This window comes from Oncorhynchus keta, chromosome 30 (genome assembly GCF_023373465.1).
Source record: "Oncorhynchus keta strain PuntledgeMale-10-30-2019 chromosome 30, Oket_V2, whole genome shotgun sequence".
Taxonomy (NCBI): Eukaryota; Metazoa; Chordata; class Actinopteri; order Salmoniformes; family Salmonidae; genus Oncorhynchus; species Oncorhynchus keta.
Genome location: NC_068450.1, coordinates 13,826,337 through 13,847,537, shown reverse-complemented (window position 1 = coordinate 13,847,537; position 21,201 = coordinate 13,826,337). Strand labels below are relative to the sequence as shown.

The following is a 21,201-nucleotide window of genomic DNA, read 5'->3' as shown; positions in this document are numbered from 1 at the left end:
GCTCCGCCCTCAACCGTAAGGCTCTCCAGAGGGTAGTGAGGTCTGCACAACGCATCACCGGGGGCAAACTACCTGCCCTCCAGGACACCTACACCACCCGATGTTACAGGAAGGCCATAAAGATCATCAAGGACATCAACCACCCGAGCCACTGCCTGTTCACCCCGCTATCATCCAGAAGGTGAGGTCAGTACAGGTGCATCAAAGCTGGGACCAAGAGACTGAAAAACAGCTTCTATCCCAAGGCCATTAGACTGTTAAACAGCCACCACTAACATTGAGTGGCTGCTGCCAACACACTGACATTGACACTGACCCAACTCCAGCCACTTTAATAATGGGAATTGATGGGAAATGATGTAAATATATCACTAGCCACTTTAAACAATGCTACCTTATATAATGTTACTTACCCTACATTATTCATCTCATATGCATACGTATATACTGTACTCTATATCATCGACTGCATCCTTATGTAATACATGTATCACTAGCCACTTTAACTATGCCACTTTGTTTACTTTGTCTACATACTTATCTCATATGTATATACTGTACTCGATACCATCTACTGTATGCTGCCCTGTACCATCACTCATTCATATATCCTTATGTACATATTCTTTATCCCCTTACACTGTGTATAAGACAGTAGTTTTGGAATTGTTAGTTAGATTACTTGTTGGTTATTACTGCATTGTCGGAACTAGAAGCACAAGCATTTCGCTCCACTCGCATTAACATCTGCTAACCATGTGTATGTGACAAATACAATTTGATTTGATTTGATCACTATTGGGTCTTTTTTCGATTAAATCGGTCCATATATAGCCTAGATATCGATCTATGAAGACTGTGATAAACGAAAAAAATAGCGTCTTATAACGTAAAGTCATTTTTTTAAATTAAAAAAGTAGACGATAAACTTTCACAAAACACTTCGAAATACTTTTGTAATGCAACTTTAGGTATTAGTACACGTTAATAAGCGACCAAATTGATCACGAGGCGATGTATATTCTTTAGCTGTCCGTCTGGATATAATGTCCGGGTAAATCTCAACCAAAATATCCGGTCGGGGACCTGAAGAAATGGCTTGTCTCTTCTTTGTTTGACCAAGAAACAAAGCCTAGGCAAATGACAAGACTGTTGACATTGTGTGGAAGCTGTAGGTATTGCAACCTCAGCCCCATTTATTGTGGTTCGCCTTTATCAATGGGTTGAAGTGGCGGATGGATATATATTTCCATTTTCAGTGATCAGATTTTCCTGCGCTTTTCGATGAAACGCACGTTTTGTTATAGTCACAGCCGTGATTTAACCAGTTTTATAAACGTCTGAGTGTTTTCTATCCACACATACTAATCATATGCATATACTATATTCCTGGCATGAGCAGCAGGGCGCTCAAATGTTGCACGATTTTTAACAGAATGTTCGAAAAAGTAGGGGGTAGGAGTAACAGGTTAAACATCAAATTTAAGAACATTTTGAAGATTGTTCCACAAATTAGGATGGAAGAAACTAATATCTGATTTACCTAATCATCCCCAGTTTGGCTCATTCATCCCCCCCTCCTCTCCCCTGTAACTATTCCCCAGGTCGTTGCTGTAAATGAGAACGTGTTCTCAGTCAATTTACCTGGTAAAATAAGGGTAAAAATGTACAGATGTACAAAAATGTATCTGAAATGCATCAATACACATCAACAACTGTTGTGTTATATAGCATAATAAGTAAAGATAGACATACACTATGCCATGCAAGTATTCAGACCCCTTCCCTTTTTCCACATTTTGTTACATTACAGCCTTATTCTAAAATGGATTCAATACATTTTTTAATCACCAATCTACACACTATACCCCATAATGACAAAGTGAAAACAGGTTTGTATAAATTTGTGGGAGTGTATAAAAAAAAAATGTAAAAATGAAATATCGCATTTACATAAGTATTCAGACCCTTTGAAATGAGACTCGAACTTGAGCTCAGGTGCATCCTGTTTCCATTGATCATCCTTGAGATGTTTCTACAGCTTGTGGTCCACCTGTGGTAAATTCAATTGATTGGCATGATTTGGAAAGGCACACACCTGTCTAATCTATATAAGGTCCCACAATTGACATCTCAGAGCAAAAACCAAGCCGTGAGGTCTAAGGAATTGTCTGTAGAGCTCCGAGAGAGGATTGTGTCGAGACACAGATCTGGGGAATGGTCCCAAAAACAATATGCATCATTAAAGGTCCACAAGAACACAGTGACCTCCATCATTCTTAAATGGAAGAAGTTTAGAACAACCAAGACTCTTCCTAGAGCTGGCCGCCTGGCCAAACTGAGCAATCAAGAACCAAATGGTCACTCTGACAGAGCTCAAGTGTTCCTCTGTAGAGATGGGAGAATCTTCCAGAAGTACAACTATCTCTACAGCACTCCACCAATCAGGCCTTTATGGTAGAGTGGCCAGACGTAAGCCATTCTTCAATAAAAGGCACATGACAGCCCGCTTGGAGTTTGCCAAAAGGCACCTAAAGGACACTCAGATCCTGAGAAACAAGATTCTCTGGTCTGATGAAACCAAGACTCTATTGCCTGAATGCCAAGCGTCACTTCTGGAGGAAACCTAACACCATCCTTATGATGAAGCAGGGTGGTGGCAGAATGATGCTGTGGCAATGTTTTCAGCAGCAGGGACTGGGAGACTCGTCAGGTTCAGGGGAAAGATAAACAGAGCAAAGTACCGAGAGGTGCTTGATGAAAACCTGTTCCAGAGCGCTCAGGACCTCAGACTGGGGCAAAGGTTCACCTTCCAACAGGACAACGACCCTACACACACAGCCAAGTAAACGCAGGAGTGGCTTCGGGATAAGTAAAGGGTCTGAATACTTCTGTAAATGTGATGAGTTCAGTTTTTTAGTTTTTTATACATTTGCAAAAAATTCAAAACACCTGTTTTTGCTTTGTCATTATGTGGAATTGTGTGTAGATTGATGAGGGAAACAATTTTTTAATCAATTTCAGACTAAGGTTGTAACGTAACAAAATCTGGAAAAAGTCAAGGGGTCTGAATTCTTTCCGAATGCACTTTATATACATACAGTACCAGTCAAAGGTTTGGACACACCTTTTCTTTATCTTTACTATTATCTACATTGTACAATAATAGTGAAGACATCAAAACTATGTAATAATGTAATAACACACATGGAATCATGTAGTAACCAAAAAAGTGTTAAACAAATCAAAATACATTTTAGATTCTTCAAAGTAGCCACCCTTTGCCTTGATGACAGCTTTGCATACTCTTGGCATTCTCTCAACCAGCTTCTTGTAGAATGATCTTCCAACAGTCTTGAAGGAGTTCCCACATATGCTGAGCACTTGTTGGATGCTTTTCCTTCACTCTGCGGTCCAACTCATCCCAAACCATCTCAATTGGGTTGAGGTCAGGTGATTGTGGAGGCCAGGTCATCTGATGCAGCACTCCATCACTCTCCTTCATGGTCAAATAGACCTTACACAGCCTGGAGGGGGGTTGGGTCATTGTCCTGTTTAAAAACAAATGATAGACCCACTAAGCGCAAACCAGATGGGATGGCGTATTGCTGCAGAATGCTGTGGTTGACATGCTGGTTAAGTGTGCCTTGAATTCTAAATAAATCACAGACAGTGTCACCAGCAAAGCGCCCCCCACACCATCACACCTCCTCCTCCATGCTTCACGGTGGGAACCACACGTGCCGAGATCATCCGTTCACCTACTCTGTGACTCACAAAGACACGGCGGTTGGAACCAGAAGTCTCAAATTTGGACTCATCGGATCAAAGGACAGATTTCTACTGGTCTCATGTGCTTTGCTCGTGTTTCTTGGCCCAAGCAAGTCTCTTCTTCTTATTGATGTCCTTTAGTAGTGTTTTCTTTGCAGCAATTTGACCATGAAGGCCTGATTCACACAGTCTCCTCTGAACAGTTGATGTTGAGATGTGTCTGTTACTTGAACTCTGTGAATAATTTATTTGGGCTGCAATTTCTGAGGCTGGTAACTCTAATGAAATTATCCTGCAGCAGAGGTAACTCTGGGTCTTCCTTTCCTGTGGCGGTCCTCATGAGAGACAGTTTCATCATAGCACTTGATGGGTTTTGCGGCTGCACTTGAAGAAATGTACAGTTCTTGAAATTTTCCGGATGGACTGACCTTCATGTCTTAAAGTAATGATGGACTGTCATTTCTCTTTGCTTATTATTTGAGCTGTTCTTGCCATAATATGGACTTGGTCTTTCACCAAATAGGGCTATCTTCTGTATACCACCCCTACCTTGTCACAACACAGCTGATTGAGATGGAAATATCTGTAAACATTTTTGAAATAGGGGTTGATTGTTAAATCAAACAGCGATCATAGTGTCTAATATCACTAGGATAATGCCTTTGGCTGCTAGACAATGAAATAAAGTTGAAAGAAAACAAATAGAACAGGAGAACACACTTGAAGAACTCTTTATTAAATAATTGCTTCAAAATGTCTCTGGTAGGATTTTGGCTACAGGCTACTTTGAATCAAAGTAAGACATGCGTCTAATATGAAATCAAACGTCCAGTTTCAAACAATTAAAGGACAGGAAAAATATGATGGAAACATTGTCTGATAGGCCGAAACATAGTCTGGTAGGCCGAACCATCGTCTGGTAGGCCGAACCATCGTCTGGTAGGCCGAAACATCGTCTGATAGGCCGAACCATCGTCTGGTAGGCCGAAACATCGTCTGATAGGCCGAACCATCGTCTGGTAGGCCGAAACATCGTCTGATAGGCCGAACCATCGTCTGGTAGGCCGAACCATCGTCTGGTAGGCCGAACCATCGTCTGATAGGCCGAACCATCGTCTGGTAGGCCGAACCATCGTCTGGTAGGCCGAACCATCGTCTGATAGGCCGAACCATCGTCTGGTAGGCCGAACCATCGTCTGATAGGCCGAACCATCGTCTGATAGGTCGAACCATCGTCTGGTAGGCCGAACCATCGTCTGGTAGGTCGAACCATCGTCTGGTAGGCCGAACCATCGTCTGATAGGTCGAACCATCGTCTGGTAGGCCGAAACATCGTCTGATAGGTCGAACCATCGTCTGATAGGTCGAACCATCGTCTGGTAGGCCGAACCATCGTCTGATAGGTCGAACCATCGTCTGGTAGGCCGAAACATCGCCTGGTAGGCCGAACCATCGTCTGATAGGCCGAACCATCGTCTGATAGGTCGAACCATCGTCTGGTAGGCCGAAACATCGCCTGGTAGGCCGAACCATCGGATAGGCCGAACCATCGTCTGATAGGCCGAACCATCGTCTGGTAGGCCGAAACAGGTCTGGTAACCATCGTCTGATAGGCCGAACCATCGTCTGATAGGTCGAACCATCGTCTGGTAGGCCGAAACATCGTCTGGTAGGCCGAACCATCGTCTGATAGGCCGAACCATCGTCTGGTAGGCCGAAACATCGTCTGATAGGTCGAACCATCGTCTGGTAGGCCGAACCATCGTCTGGTAGGTCGAACCATCGTCTGGTAGGCCGAAACATCGTCTGGTAGGCCGAACCATCGTCTGGTAGGCCGAACCATCGTCTGGTAGATGGAAAGGCTTTCCCAAAAACATTCTCAATTAAATGTTAACTAGCAACAAAGTAGCCTGCTTACCTGGCAGAATGATATCATAATTATTTGCATCAATCCAATGGCCGTTTGTTTTGCGAACTCCATCTCAATTGTTACAGAAACACCACTAACCAAACAAGAGTGAGTTGAAGTATAAATTGAAGTATGAATTGAAGTATAAATACACTCAAATGTTTTTCTCAGACCTCAAAAGTGGTCTACTGGGGGCCTCCCGAGTGGTGCAGCGGTCTAAGCCACTACATCGCAGTGCTGAAGTATCTCAACCTTCAATAGTAGGCCCACTATTAGCCTACTTGCACAGTACAGCTTGGGCCAGTATGGGATTCATCATTTTAGGTCATGCAGAATTTATGTCACTGTTTTTCACACAGGGAGCTTTTCCTTTGGCAGGCGGGCTGTTTGGTATACCCACTTCTCCAGGCACTACTCCACCACTGGGCTATAGGCTATCTAAATTAATTGAAAAATGAACGATCTGATGGTGGAACTCCTCCACTCATTCACTGTATTAATCAAAAGTGAAACGGCAAACTTGGAAAGAATTCAAGGCTTAAAAGTCCTCTAAAGTTTAATTTCCACCTCAAAATGCCAGACCTGAATCTCAGCAAATTGAGGGGTTTATTTTCTATTTCTATGTTTGTTTTCTCTTTCAATGGTGAAATCAGTTAGCATAGCATCTATTGTTCCTTTGTATATCAGTAAGCATAGCATCTATTGTTCCTTTGTATATCAGTTAGCATAGCATCTATTGTTTCTTTGTATATCAGTTAGCATAGTATCTATTGTTCCTTTGTATATCAGTTAGCATAGCATCTATTGTTCCTTTATATATCAGTTAGCGTAGCATCTATTGTTCCTTTATATATCAGTTAGCGTAGCATCTATTGTTCCTTTATATATCAGTTAGCATAGCATCTATTGGTCCTTTATATATCAGTTATCATAGCATCTATTGTTCCTTTATATATCAGTTAGCATAGCATATATTGTTATTTTCTATATCAGTTAGCATAGCATCTATTGTTCCTTTATATATCAGTTATTATAGCATTTATTGTTGCTTTACATAGCAGTTAGCATAGCATCTATTGTTGCTTTACATATCACAGCATAGCATATATTGTTGCTTTAATTATCAGTTAGCATAGCATCTATTGTTTCTTTGTATATCAGTTAGCATAGTATCTATTGTTCCTTTGTATATCAGTTAGCATAGCATCTATTGTTCCTTTATATATCAGTTAGCGTAGCATCTATTGTTCCTTTATATATCAGTTAGCGTAGCATCTATTGTTCCTTTATATATCAGTTAGCGTAGCATCTATTGTTCCTTTATACATCAGTTATCATAGCATATATTGTTCCTTTATATATCAGTTAGCATAGCATATATTTTCCTTTATATATCAGTTAGCATAGCATCTATTGTTCCTTTCTATATCAGTTAGCATAGCATCTATTGTTGCTTTGTATATCAGTAAGCATAGCATCTATTGTTCCTTTGTATATCAGTTAGCATAGCATCTATTGTTTCTTTGTATATCAGTTAGCATAGTATCTATTGTTCCTTTGTATATCAGTTAGCATAGCATCTATTGTTCCTTTGTATATCAGTTAGCATAGTATCTATTGTTGCTTTGTATATCAGTAAGCATAGCATCTATTGTTCCTTTGTATATCAGTTAGCATAGCATATATTGTTCCTTTGTATATCAGTAAGCATAGCATCTATTGTTCCTTTGTATATCAGTTAGCATAGCATCTATTGTTTCTTTGTATATCAGTTAGCATAGTATCTATTGTTCCTTTGTATATCAGTTAGCATAGCATCTATTGTTCCTTTATATATCAGTTAGCGTAGCATCTATTGTTCCTTTATATATTAGTTAGCGTAGCATCTATTGTTCCTTTATATATCAGTTAGCATAGCATCTATTGTTCCTTTATATATCAGTTATCATAGCATCCATTGTTCCTTTATATATCAGTTAGCATAGCATATATTGTTCCTTTCTATATCAGTTAGCATAGCATCTATTGTTCCTTTATATATCAGTTAGCGTAGCATCTATTGTTCCTTTATATATCAGTTAGCGTAGCATCTATTGTTCCTTTATATATCAGTTAGCATAGCATCTATTGTTCCTTTATATATCAGTTATCATAGCATATATTGTTCCTTTATATATCAGTTAGCATAGCATCTATTGTTCCTTTCTATATCAGTTAGCATAGCATCTATTGTTGCTTTGTATATCAGTAAGCATAGCATCTATTGTTCCTTTGTATATCAGTTAGCATAGCATCTATTGTTTCTTTGTATATCAGTTAGCATAGTATCTATTGTTCCTTTGTATATCAGTTAGCATAGCATCTATTGTTCCTTTGTATATCAGTTAGCATAGTATCTATTGTTGCTTTGTATATCAGTAAGCATAGCATCTATTGTTCCTTTGTATATCAGTTAGCATAGCATCTATTGTTCCTTTGTATATCAGTAAGCATAGCATCTATTGTTCCTTTGTATATCAGTTAGCATAGCATCTATTGTTTCTTTGTATATCAGTTAGCATAGTATCTATTGTTCCTTTGTATATCAGTTAGCATAGCATCTATTGTTCCTTTATATATCAGTTAGCGTAGCATCTATTGTTCCTTTATATATCAGTTAGCGTAGCATCTATTGTTCCTTTATATATCAGTTAGCATAGCATCTATTGTTCCTTTATATATCAATTATCATAGCATCCATTGTTCCTTTATATATCAGTTAGCATAGCATATATTGTTCCTTTCTATATCAGTTAGCATAGCATCTATTGTTCCTTTATATATCAGTTATCATAGCATCTATTGTTCCTTTATATATCAGTTAGCATAGCATATATTGTTCCTTTCTATATCAGTTAGCATATCATCTATTGTTCCTTTATATATCAGTTATTATAGCATCTATTGTTGCTTTACATAGCAGTTAGCATAGCATCTATTGTTGCTTTACATATCACAGCATAGCATATATTGTTGCTTTAATTATCATTTATCAAAGCATCTATTGTTGCTTTCTATATCAGTTAGCATAGCATCTATTGTTGCTTTCTATATCAGTTAGCATAGCATCTATTGTTCCTTTATATGTCAGTTATCATAGCATCTATTGTTCCTTTATATATCAGTTTGCATAGCATATATTGTTCCTTTCTATATCAGTTAGCATAGCATCTATTGTTGCTTTACATAGCAGTTAGCATAGCATATATTGTTGCTTTACATATCACAGCATAGCATATATTGTTGCTTTAATTATCATTTAGCAAAGCATCTATTGTTGCTTTCTATATCAGTTAGCATAGTAGCTATTGTTGCTTTCTATATCAGTTAGCATAGCATCTATTGTTGCTTGCTACATATTTCCTCAGCTATTCAAATCCTCCTGCTGCAGGATTATTTTCCTCCTGTAACAAAACGGGTCAAATTAAGATCCGACATCTGTAGTTGTACCATTGCCAAGTGTACAGATGTTATATTCCAGAGTGTATTAAATGTAAAAGGTCAGAGATGGTCAATTTCTCCTCCATCTCCCAGTCTCCCGGCCTCCCCACAGAAGGGCTAGCCACCCCCTGAAGAACCACCACAGCCTGCCTGGGTACAAAGGCAGAATGGATTGGTTCGGTCTGTGCCTGGTGCTCAGGGATGTTTGAGCATCTGGCCACACTGGCTGTAGGGGGACTGTCTGTGAAGCAGCCAAGTGAAGACAGTCGTCTGTAACCTCACCAAGCTGTCGCCTCATCACCATCATCACCCCGTATCACCATCACCATAATCATTGTGATGGGAGATATCCGGAGCCGACAAGATGATAAATCTGTTGCTATGCCCTTGAGCAATACACTTAACCCTAATTGCTCCAGGGGCGCTGTACAATGGTGACTCCACTCCCTAGGGGTGTCTCAGAGGAAGTTAGGATATACAAGAAACACATTTTCATTACACACTTCTTTAATAGGACAAATATACATAGCCCCAAATATTATTATTATTATTATTATTATCATCATCCCCCACTGTCGTGCCAGCGCTGTGGTAACCATGGAAATGGCCATGCTTGTCGATGCCCTTGGCGAGGTGGTTCTTGACAGAATTCCTGGGCCTCCTCGCTCAATAAAGGCCGCTGTTACTGGATTGTTGTTTATCTGGAAAGCTTCTGTGTCCTCCAGGCTGCATGCCTGTCTGTCTCTCTCTTTCACTCTCTCTCCCTCTCTTTGTCTGTCTCTCTCTTTCACTCTCTCTCCCCCTCTTTGTCTGTCTCTCTCTTTCACTCTCTCTCCCTCTCTTTGTCTGTCTCTCTCTTTCACTCTCTCTCCCTCTCTCTCTCTCTGTCTCTCTCTTTCACTCTCTCTCCCTCTCTCTCTGTCTGTCTCTCTCTTTCACTCTCTCTCCCTCTCTCTGTCTGTCTCTCTCTTTCACTCTCTCCCCCTCTCTCTGTCTGTCTCTCCCTTTCACTCTCTCTCCCTCTCTCTGTCTGTCTCTCTCTTTCACTCTCTCTCCCTCTCTTTGTCTGTCTCTCTCTTTCACTCTCTCTCCCTCTCTCTCTCTCTGTCTCTCTCTTTCACTCTCTCTCCTTCTCTTTGTCTGTCTCTCTCTTTCACTCTCTCTCCCTCTCTTTGTCTGTCTCTCTCTTTCACTCTCTCTCCCTCTCTTTGTCTGTCTCTCTCTTTAACTCTCTCTCCCTCTCTCTGTCTGTCTCTCTCTTTCACTCTCTCTCCCTCTCTCTGTCTGTCTCTCTCTTTCACTCTCTCCCCCTCTCTCTGTCTGTCTCTCTCTTTCACTCTCTCTCCCTCTCTCTGTCTGTCTCTCTCTTTCACTCTCTCTCCCTCTCTCTGTCTGTCTCTCTCTTTCACTCTCTCTCCCTCTCTCTGTTTGTCTCTCTCTTTCACTCTCTCTCCCTCTATTTTTCTGTCTCTCTCTTTCACTCTCTCTCCCTGCCGTAGCATGAGGAATTGAACACTGAACAGTGTCCGTAGCATGAGGTATTGAACACTGAACAGTGGCCGTAGCATGAGGTATTGAACACTGAACAGTGGCCGTAGCATGAGGTATTGAACACTGAACAGTGGCCGTAGCATGAGGTATTGAACACTGAACAGTGGCCGTAGCATGAGGTATTGAACACTGAACAGTGGCCGTAGCATGAGGTATTGAACACTGAACAGTGGCCGTAGCATGAGGTATTGAACACTGAACAGTGGCCGTAGCATGAGGTATTGAACACTGAACAGTGTCCGTAGCATGAGGCATTGAACACTGAACAGTGTCCGTAGCATGAGGTATTGAACACTGAACACAGTGGCCGTAGCATGAGGTATTGAACACTGAACAGTGGCCGTAGCATGAGGTATTGAACACTGAACACAGTGGTTGTATAATGAGGTATTGAACAGAAAATAACCTAAAACGTTTTGTTTACACTCAGTGAACCCTGGGCTGACTCCAGCTCAGTGGCTGCCAGCTGTGACTTGTAACTAAGACATCCATTTGTCAACTAATTTGTCAATCAAACTGTGAAGGGAAAGGATTGGGTTCACTCATTCAGAACACAGAAGCATTGAACTTCAGAAAACTTCTTTAGCTGGTCTGCTGAACACCAGAGATATTCTTTAGCTGGTATGCCAAACACCAGAGATCTTCTTTAGCTGGTCTGCCAAACACCAGAGATCTTCTTTAGCTGGTCTGCTGAACACCAGAGATCTTCTTTAGCTGGTCTGCCAAACACCAGAGATCTTATTTAGTTGGTCTGCTTAACACCAGAGATCTTCTTTAGCTGGTCTGCCAAACACCAGAGATCTTATTTAGCTAGCCTGCAGAACACCAGAGATCTTATTTAGTTGGCCTGCAGAACACCAGAGATCTTATTTAGCTGGTCTGCCGAACACCAGTGATCATCTTTAGCTGGTCTGCTGAACACCATAGATCTTCTTTAGCTGGTCTGCTGAACACCAGAGATCTTCTTTAGCTGGTCTGCTGAACACCAGAGATCTTCTTTAGCTGGTCTGCTGAACACCAGAGATCTTATTTAGCTGGCCTACAGACCTCAGAGGTTCTTCAATGTGCGCAGGCTGTCTTATCATTGCAAAATTCCGGTAATTTTCCAAGAATGTTCAGGTTTTCCAGAAATCCGGGTTGGAGGATTCCCGGGAATCAGAGGGAAATTAGTAGGAAATCCGGAATTGTTCAACCTAAATTGTGCAACCCCTAGAATTATTTTACCGTAAGTTACACCATAGATATAGGACGGACATATTGTCTGTGTGACACTCTCTGGGCTCCTGTTCTATAGGTTATAGAAAAGATTACGGGTTCCAAGATCTGGGTTCTTGACTATTGGGTAATGGCCACTGAATTCCAGGCTCTGGCCCCAGTGAGTAATGTCTGTGTTTGATGAGGTTAAGTGTTGGCTCTCTCTCCTTAGCAGGGATATTTATGCTAACTCCTTGGTCAGTACACAAATCCTGCCCCCTCTCTTGGCAGGGATGGGCTGAGGTTGTGGTGCTGAGAAGATATGACATACATAATGGTACCCAGCCCTGGCAGGGTGGTATGGAGAAGATATGACATGCATAATGGTACCCAGCCCTGGCAGGGTGGTGCTGAGAAGATATGACATGCATAATGGTACCCAGCCCTGGCAGGGTGGTGTGGAGAAGATATGACATGCATAATGGTACCCAGCCCTGGCAGGGTGGTGTGGAGAAGCCATTGACATGCATAATGGTACCCAGCCCTGGCAGGGTGGTGTGGAGAAGATATGACATGCATAATGGTTCCCAGCCCTGGCAGCGTGGTGTGGAGAAGCCATTGACATACATAATGGTACCCAGCCCTGGCAGGGTGGTGTGGAGAAGCCATTGACATACATAATGGTTCCCAGCCCTGGTAGGGTGGTGTGGAGAAGCCATTGACATGCATAATGGTACCCAGCCCTGGCAGGGTGGTGTGGAGAAGCCATTGACATGCATAATGGTATACAGCCCTGGCAGGGTGGTGTGGAGAAGATATGACATGCATAATGGTTCCCAGCCCTGGCAGGGTGGTGTGGAGAAGCCATTGACATGCATAATGGTTCCCAGCCCTGGCAGGGTGGTGTGGAGAAGCCATTGGCATGCATAATGGTTCCCAGCCCTGGCAGGGTGGTGTGGAGAAGGCATTGACATGCATAATGGTTCCCAGCCCTGGCAGGGTGGTGTGGAGAAGCCATTGACATACATAATGGTACCCAGCCCTGGCAGGGTGGTGTGGAGAAGCCATTGGCATGCATAATGGTTCCCAGCCCTGGCAGGGTGGTGTGGAGAAGATATGACATGCATAATGGTACCCAGCCCTGGCAGGGTGGTGTGGAGAAGATATGACATGCATAATGGTACCCAGCCCTGGCAGGGTGGTGTGGAGAAGCCATTGACATGCATAATGGTACCCAGCCCTGGCAGGGTGGTGTGGAGAAGATATGACATGCATAATGGTTCCCAGCCCTGGCAGGGTGGTGTGGAGAAGCCATCGACATACATAATGGTACCCAGCCCTGGCAGGGTGGTGTGGAGAAGCCATTGACATACATAATGGTTCCCAGCCCTGGCAGGGTGGTGTGGAGAAGCCATTGACATGCATAATGGTATACAGCCCTGGCAGGGTGGTGTGGAGAAGCCATTGACATACATAATGGTACCCAGCCCTGGCAGGGTGGTGTGGAGAAGCCATTGACATACATAATGGTACCCAGCCCTGGCAGGGTGGTGTGGAGAAGCCATTGACATACATAATGGTACCCAGCCCTGGCAGGGTGGTGTGGAGAAGCCATTGACATACATAATGGTACCCAGCCCTGGCAGGGTGGTGTGGAGAAGCCATTGACATACATAATGGTACCCAGCCCTGGCAGGGTGGTGTGGAGAAGCCATTGACATACATAATGGTTCCCAGCCCTGGCAGGGTGGTGTGGAGAAGATATGACATGCATAATGGTACCCAGCCCTGGCAGGGTGGTGTGGAGAAGATATGACATGCATAATGGTACCCAGCCCTGGCAGGGTGGTGTGGAGAAGCCATTGACATGCATAATGGTACCCAGCCCTGGCAGGGTGGTGTGGACCATTGACATACATAATGGTACCCAGCCCTGGCAGGGTGGTGTGGAGAAGCCATTGACATGCATAATGGTACCCAGCCCTGGCAGGGTGGTGTGGAGAAGCCATTGACATACATAATGGTACCCAGCCCTGGCAGGGTGGTGTGGAGAAGCCATTGACATACATAATGGTACCCAGCCCTGGCAGGGTGGTGTGGAGAAGCCATTGACATACATAATGGTTCCCAGCCCTGGCAGGGTGGTGTGGAGAAGATATGACATGCATAATGGTACCCAGCCCTGGCAGGGTGGTGTGGAGAAGATATGACATGCATAATGGTACCCAGCCCTGGCAGGGTGGTGTGGAGAAGCCATTGACATGCATAATGGTACCCAGCCCTGGCAGGGTGGTGTGGAGAAGATATGACATGCATAATGGTACCCAGCCCTGGCAGGGTGGTGTGGAGAAGCCATTGACATACATAATGGTATACAGCCCTGGCAGGGTGGTGTGGAGAAGATATGACATGCATAATGGTTCCCAGCCCTGGCAGTGTGGTGTGGAGAAGCCATTGACATGCATAATGGTATACAGCTGGCACAGACCACTGAGGAATAACCAATTCCTAGGAGGCTCCATGATGGCACAACAGAATGGGTGTCCTTCCCTACCGACAGTGAAAAGCGAGCAGAGAAAAGGGGAGGGAGAAAGATCTGTGTGAAGTGGCAGGGTGCAGAGAGAGAGAGAGAGAGAGAGAGAGAGAACAATTACATTATGACTGCTATAGGCTGCTTAGTCATAAATGCGTAATCACAAAATATGAGTAGGTTTTGCAACACCTGATGATGCTTCATACACAGAATCAAAGAGAGTCTATGCTACAGTTCAGATTTAAATACCTTCACCCTTCAGCCTGAATTACCATAAACAATACACATTATTCATGAGGAGTTTCACAAGTTTCTGAAAACAACATCCCAGCAAACAATGTCTAGTTACCTACGTCATTTGTGGGGGACGACATGCTTACTGTTGCCTTGTTTTAATATTCTAGGAGTAACATTGGGAATGTTCTCAAATTGTTCCAAGAACGTTGAAACAACCTTCTTCTGTGGGAATGTCAGGACTTGAGCATTGTACAAGGTTCTCAGAACCTCCCTGCAACCTAAAAATAAACATTCCCAGAACAAATGAAATTATCACTTCTGTTCTCAGAACGTTTAAAAAAAAAAAAGTTCTGTTTTACCAGTCAGGAAACGTATGCTTCATTCCAACAACCAATGTGAAACCAAAAACATACGTTCCTACAACTTACAAAAAACCAAATGTACTAGCTGGGTTTATATTGTGCTATGTCTTCCTCCCAAATACCACCACATTCCATATAAAAGTAGGACACTATAAAGGGAAAATGGTGTAATTTGGAACACCACCTTTAATCACCTTAGTTCATTCTTATCAAACTGCTATAATGAGTCTATCCCTTGATGAGAGATCATTGAAACGAATATCAATCGTCAATTGATCGCCTGTCATAGATTAGTCAGGGACCATTAATGCTCTGTTGTGATTGGAGAGGTGACATTTTCTCCCAATGCCGTTCTGTCGTTATCAGGAAAAATAAATGTGACAGAACATAAATATCAACCATTGACTCATCTGTGCCCCATGTTATTGATGGCTTGTCATCTCTGTATTTATCCATGCCTCTCCACAGACCAGACACTGTGTGCATAATGGATCAACAGTATCTGAATAACGATGAGCTTTTCCTTATCTCTCTCTTTCTGTCTCTATCTCCCTCTCTGTTATATATTTCTCCCTCTCTCTGTCCGTCTGATGCAACATGTCCCATTCAAATTCTAATCAGTGTCTCATCTTCAGGCAGACACTGTCGGAATATGCAGCTCACTAACATGAGATAAAATAATACTATACCGCTCTCTTTCTATCTCTCTCCATCTCTGTGTATCCTCTTTCTATCTCTCTCTATCTCTGTATCCTCTTTCTATCTCCCTCCCTCTACCTCTAACTCCCACGCAGGCATCTGAAAATGAGAATGTGTTGTTTGACATGAGCCCAGTCTTTGACTGTTGTTGTTGTTGACTTCAGCTGCCTCTTCATCACCAGAGCCATCAGATGCAAGGTTCAGTCAGTTGTCCTGGCATACGCAGATTTGAAGTGTTTTGCTTTCTGAGAGATATATTTAATAAGGCCTAAACACTCCATCTCTCTGTTCAGATCCCCAGATCCTCTTTCACTCTCCTTCTTCTTCAGTTACCACCTGGGTTTTTATATCTGGAGTCAGTAGCTTTGGAAGAAACTACAACACAATATGTTGAGTGTGTTGGAGATGTGTGTTTTGAAGACTGTGACTGAGACTGAGGTTGTGTCTCAAATTGCACCCTATTCCCAATGTAGTGCACTACTTTTGACCAGAGCCCTATGGGAATAGGGAGCCATTTGGGACGCAGACAAAGGTTTGCGTGTTCTGTGAAATTGCTACTTTCAACTTCACAATAGTGATTCTTGCCCCTGTGTAGAAGCCATGCTGTTCTGTGGCCGGACCACAAATTGTGCTTGAAAGAAAATGGCTGATGGTCTCATTACAACAAATAGCCTAGAATATAATATAATAGATTATACCCCTCAAACTGAACTCTGGACCTCCAAGACAGTTCCACTGCTTTTTTCCATTGTCCCCTCTAATCAGGCACTGATTTAGACCTGGGACACCAGGTGGGTGATTCCCCTCTAATCAGGCACTGATTTAGACCTGGGACACCAGGTGGGTGATTCCCCTCTAATCAGGCACTGATTTAGACCTGGGACACCAGGTGGGTGATTCCCCTCTAATCAGGCACTGATTTAGACCTGGGACACCAGGTGGGTGATTCCCCTCTAATCAGGCACTGATTTAGACCTGGGACACCAGGTGGGTGATTCCCCTCTAATCAGGGACTGATTTAGACCTGGGACACCAGGTGGGTGATTCCCCTCTAATCAGGCACTGATTTAGACCTGGGACACCAGGTGGGTGATTCCCCTCTAACCAGGCACTGGTTTAGACCTGGGACACCAGGTGGGTGATTCCCCCCTAATCAGGCACTGATTTAGACCTGGGACACCAGGTGGGTGATTCCCCTCTAATCAGGCACTGATTTAGACCTGGAACACCAGGTGGGTGATTCCCCTCTAATCAGGCACTGATTTAGACCTGGGACACCAGGTGGGTGATTCCCCTCTAATCAGGCACTGATTTAGACATGGGACACCAGGTGGGTGATTCGCCTCTAATCAGGCATTGATTTAGACCTGGAACACCAGGTGGGTGATTCACCTCTAATCAGGCACTGATTTAGACCTGGGACACCAGGTGGGTGATTCCCCTCTAATCAGGCACTGATTTAGACCTGGGACACCAGGTGGGTGATTCCCCTCTAACCAGGGGCTGATTTAGACCTGGGACACCAGGTGGGTGATTCCCCTCTAATCAGGCATTGATTTAGACCTGGGACACCAGGTGGGTGATTCCCCTCTAACCAGGGGCTGATTTAGACCTGGGACACCAGGTGGGTGATTCCCCTCTAACCAGGGGCTGATTTAGACCTGGGACACCAGGTGGGTGATTCCCCTCTAATCAGGCACTGATTTAGACCTGGGACACTAGGTGGGTGATTCCCCTCTAATCAGGCACTGATTTAGACCTGGGACACCAGGTGGGTGATTCCCCTCTAATCAGGCACTGGTTTAGACCTGGGACACCAGGTGGGTGATTCCCCTCTTATCAGGCACTGATTTAGACCTGGGACACTAGGTGGGTGATTCCCCTCTAATCAGGCACTGATTTAGACCTGGGACACCAGGTGGGTGATTCCCCTCTAATCAGGCACTGGTTTAGACCTGGGACACCAGGTGGGTGATTCCCCTCTTATCAGGCACTGATTTAGACCTGGGACACCAGGTGGGTGATTCTCCTCTAATCAGGCACTGATTTAGACCTGGGACACTAGGTGGGTGATTCCCCTCTAACCAGGCACTGATTTAGACCTGGGACACCAGGTGGGTGATTCCCCTCTAATCAGGCACTGATTTAGACCTGAGACACCAGGTGGGTGATTCCCCTCTAATCAGGCACTGATTTAGACCTGGGACACCAGGTGGGTGATTCCCCTCTAATCAGGCACTGATTTAGACCTGGGACACCAGGTGGGTGATTCCCCTCTAATCAGGCACTGATTTAGACCTGGGACACCAGGTGGGTGATTCCCCTCTAATCAGGCACTGATTTAGACCTGGGACACCAGGTGGGTGATTCCCCTCTAATCAGGCACTGATTTAGATCTGGGACACCAGGTGGGTGATTCCCCTCTAATCAGGCACTGATTTAGACCTGGGACACCAGGTGGGTGATTCCCCTCTAATCAGGCACTGATTTCGACCTGGGACACCAGGTGGGTGATTCCCCTCTAATCAGGCACTGATTTCGACCTGAGACACCAGGTGGATGTAATGAATTATCAGGTAGAACAAAAAAGCAGCGGGTTCTGGACCTCGTGGTGTCAGAGTTGAATACCCCTGGCTTATACCAATTCAGTATTTTACTCAGCAACATGTAGAGTGCGTTCAATATTATAGGCTCTGTTGGAATTGACATCAGTGTTCTGATCGCTCCTAGGTCAATCTATAATTGTATTTCCTCCTCCCTTCCTTTTCCCCCTTCATCTCGTATATAATTCCCTACCCCCATCCCTCCTCCCTTCATCCGTCTTTCTCCCCACTTCATCTCGTATATAATGCCCTACCCCCATCCCTCCTCCCTTCATCCTTCTTTCTCCCCACTTCATCTCGTATATAATGCCCTACCCCCATCCCTCCTCCCTTCATCTTTCTTTCTCCCCCCTTCATCTCATATATAATGCCCTACCCCCCATCCCCCCTCCCTTCATCCTTCTCCCCCCCCCCCCCTCCCTACTCTCCCTCTCCATCCATCCTCTCTCCTCTCAGGTGAATGATTGAGAATCAGAGCGATCTCCATGCTGTGAGACCCCACCCCATGCTCCTCCCTCCTCTCAGGGGATGGCCAAGGTCCAGGATGGACACACAAACACATGTGACAGGTACACTACACTTCCTCCCTATGTAGGGCCCACAAACACATTATTACATGGTGTACTTGACTTACACCCTACATAGGACATTTACTACCCCATATATACCCTACATAGGACATTTACTACCCCATATATACCCTACATAGGACATTTCCTACCCCATATACACCCTACATAGGACATTTCATACTTCATATACACCCTACATAGGACATTTACTACCCCATATACACCCTACATAGGACATTTCCTACCCCATATACACCCTACATAGGACATTTCATACTTCATATACACCCTACATAGCACATTTACTACCCCATATACACCCTACATAGGACATTTCATACTTCATATACACCCGACATAGCACATTTACTACCCCATATACACCCTACATAGGACATTTACTACCCCATATAAACCCTACATAGGACATTTCCTACCCCATATACACCCTACATAGGACATTTACTACCCCATATACACCCTACATAGGACATTTACTACCCCATATACACCCTACATAGGACATTTACTACCCCATATATACCCTACATAGGACATTTACTACCCCATATACACCCTACATAGGACATTTACTACCCCATATATACCCTACATAAGGAACATAATGAGTCACAGACACATACACACTTTTTATTTTATTTTTGCATCTAAACGTGTGTGTGTGTGTGTGTGTGTGTGTGTGTGTGTGTGTGTGTGTGTGTGTGTGTGTGTGTGTGTGTGTGTGTGTGTGTGTGTGTGTGTGTGTGTGTGTGTGTGTGTGTGTGTGTGTGTGTGTGTGTGTGTGTGTGTGTGTGTGTGTGTGTGTTCCCGGTGCAGCCCTGCGATGTTAGAAGAGAGCCAGGATGGTATGGACAGTGGTAGCCTGACTCCTGGCCCAGCTTCAGCTCGACAGGTCTGCATTCAGCGCCACCCCAGCCAAGGCTTCGGATTCATAGCAGGCAGCCAGAGACCAGTCATCGTGCGCTCTGTCTCTGCAGGTAGGCAGGGATCTGTGTGTGTGTGTGTGAGCGAGACCGATAGAGTGAGAGATAGATGGAGAGACGATGTGAGTGTTTTCAGTTTGATGTCTACTACTGTATGTCCGTCTGTTACACATAGACTAAGTGTCCCTCTGCGTGTGTGTGTGTGTGTATGTGTGTGTGTGTGTGTGTGTGTGTGTGCGCGCGTGCGTGTGTGTGCGTGCTGTCCCAGACGGCCCGTCCATCGGCAAGCTTCTCCCTGGAGACCAGATCCTGGCCATCAATGAGGAGGTGGTGAGCGAGGCTTCCCGGGAGAGAGTCATAGACCTTGTAAGGTAACATCCTTTATATCACCACAGAGGAGGGTGGATGGAGGGGGGAGGATGGGGGAGGTCGAGGGGTGGTTGGTTTGGCGAGGACGGTAGAGCGAGGGGTTGGGGGGGTAAGGAATGAGTGGAGGAGAAGAATCCAAAGCTATGTGTCTCTCGGTTGTTGTTCATCTATAACCTACACCTGATGTGGGTCTAGGACCTACACCTGATGTGAGTCTATAACCTACACCTGATGTGGGTCTAGGACCTACACCTGATGTGAGTCTATGACCTACACCTGATGTGAGTCTATAACCTACACCTGATGTGAGTCTAGGACCTACACCTGATGTGAGTCTATGACCTACACCTGATGTGAGTCTATAACCAACACCTGATGTGAGTCTATAACCTACACCTGATGTGGGTCTAGGACCTACACCTGATGTGAGTCTATGACCTACACCTGATGTGAGTCTATAACCTACACCTGATGTGAGTCTAGGACCTACACCTGATGTGAGTCTATAACCTACACCTGATGTGAGTCTATGACCTACACCTGATGTGAGTCTATAACCTACACCTGATGTGAGTCTATAACCTACACCTGATGTGAGTCTATAACCTACACCTGATGTGGGTCTAGGACCTACACCTGATGTGAGTCTAGGACCTACACCTGATGTGAGTCTATAACCTACACCCAATGTGGGTCTAGGACCTACACCTGATGGGAGTCTAGAACCTACACCTGATGTGAGTCTAGAACCTACACCTGATGTGAGTCTAGAACCTACACCTGATGTGAGTCTATAACCTACACCTGATGTGAGTCTATAACCTACACCTGATGTGAGTCTATAACCTACACCTGATGTGGGTCTAAGACCTACACCTGATGTGAGTCTATGACCTACACCTGATGTGAGTCTATAACCTACACCTGATGTGAGTCTATAACCTACACCTGATGTGGGTTTAGGACCTACACCTGAT

General features: G+C 44.2%; 1 protein-coding gene across 2 annotated transcripts in view; it reads left to right on the top strand.

Annotated features, from left to right (window-relative positions):
- LOC118376821 (FERM and PDZ domain-containing protein 3-like) overlaps positions 1-21,201 on the top strand; it is a 311,796-nt gene that overhangs the window by 222,636 nt on the left and 67,959 nt on the right. The window contains exons 4-6 of one of the 2 annotated variants that reach the window (XM_052487744.1): positions 18,796-18,908; positions 19,749-19,909; positions 20,124-20,226. In XM_052487744.1, coding sequence (XP_052343704.1) covers positions 18,868-18,908; positions 19,749-19,909; positions 20,124-20,226 — 305 coding nt within the window. In that variant the 5' untranslated portion in view covers positions 18,796-18,867. Of the gene's footprint in view, positions 1-18,795; positions 18,909-19,748; positions 19,910-20,123; positions 20,227-21,201 lie in introns of those variants that run through there. The other variant, XM_052487745.1, reaches the window with a different exon arrangement.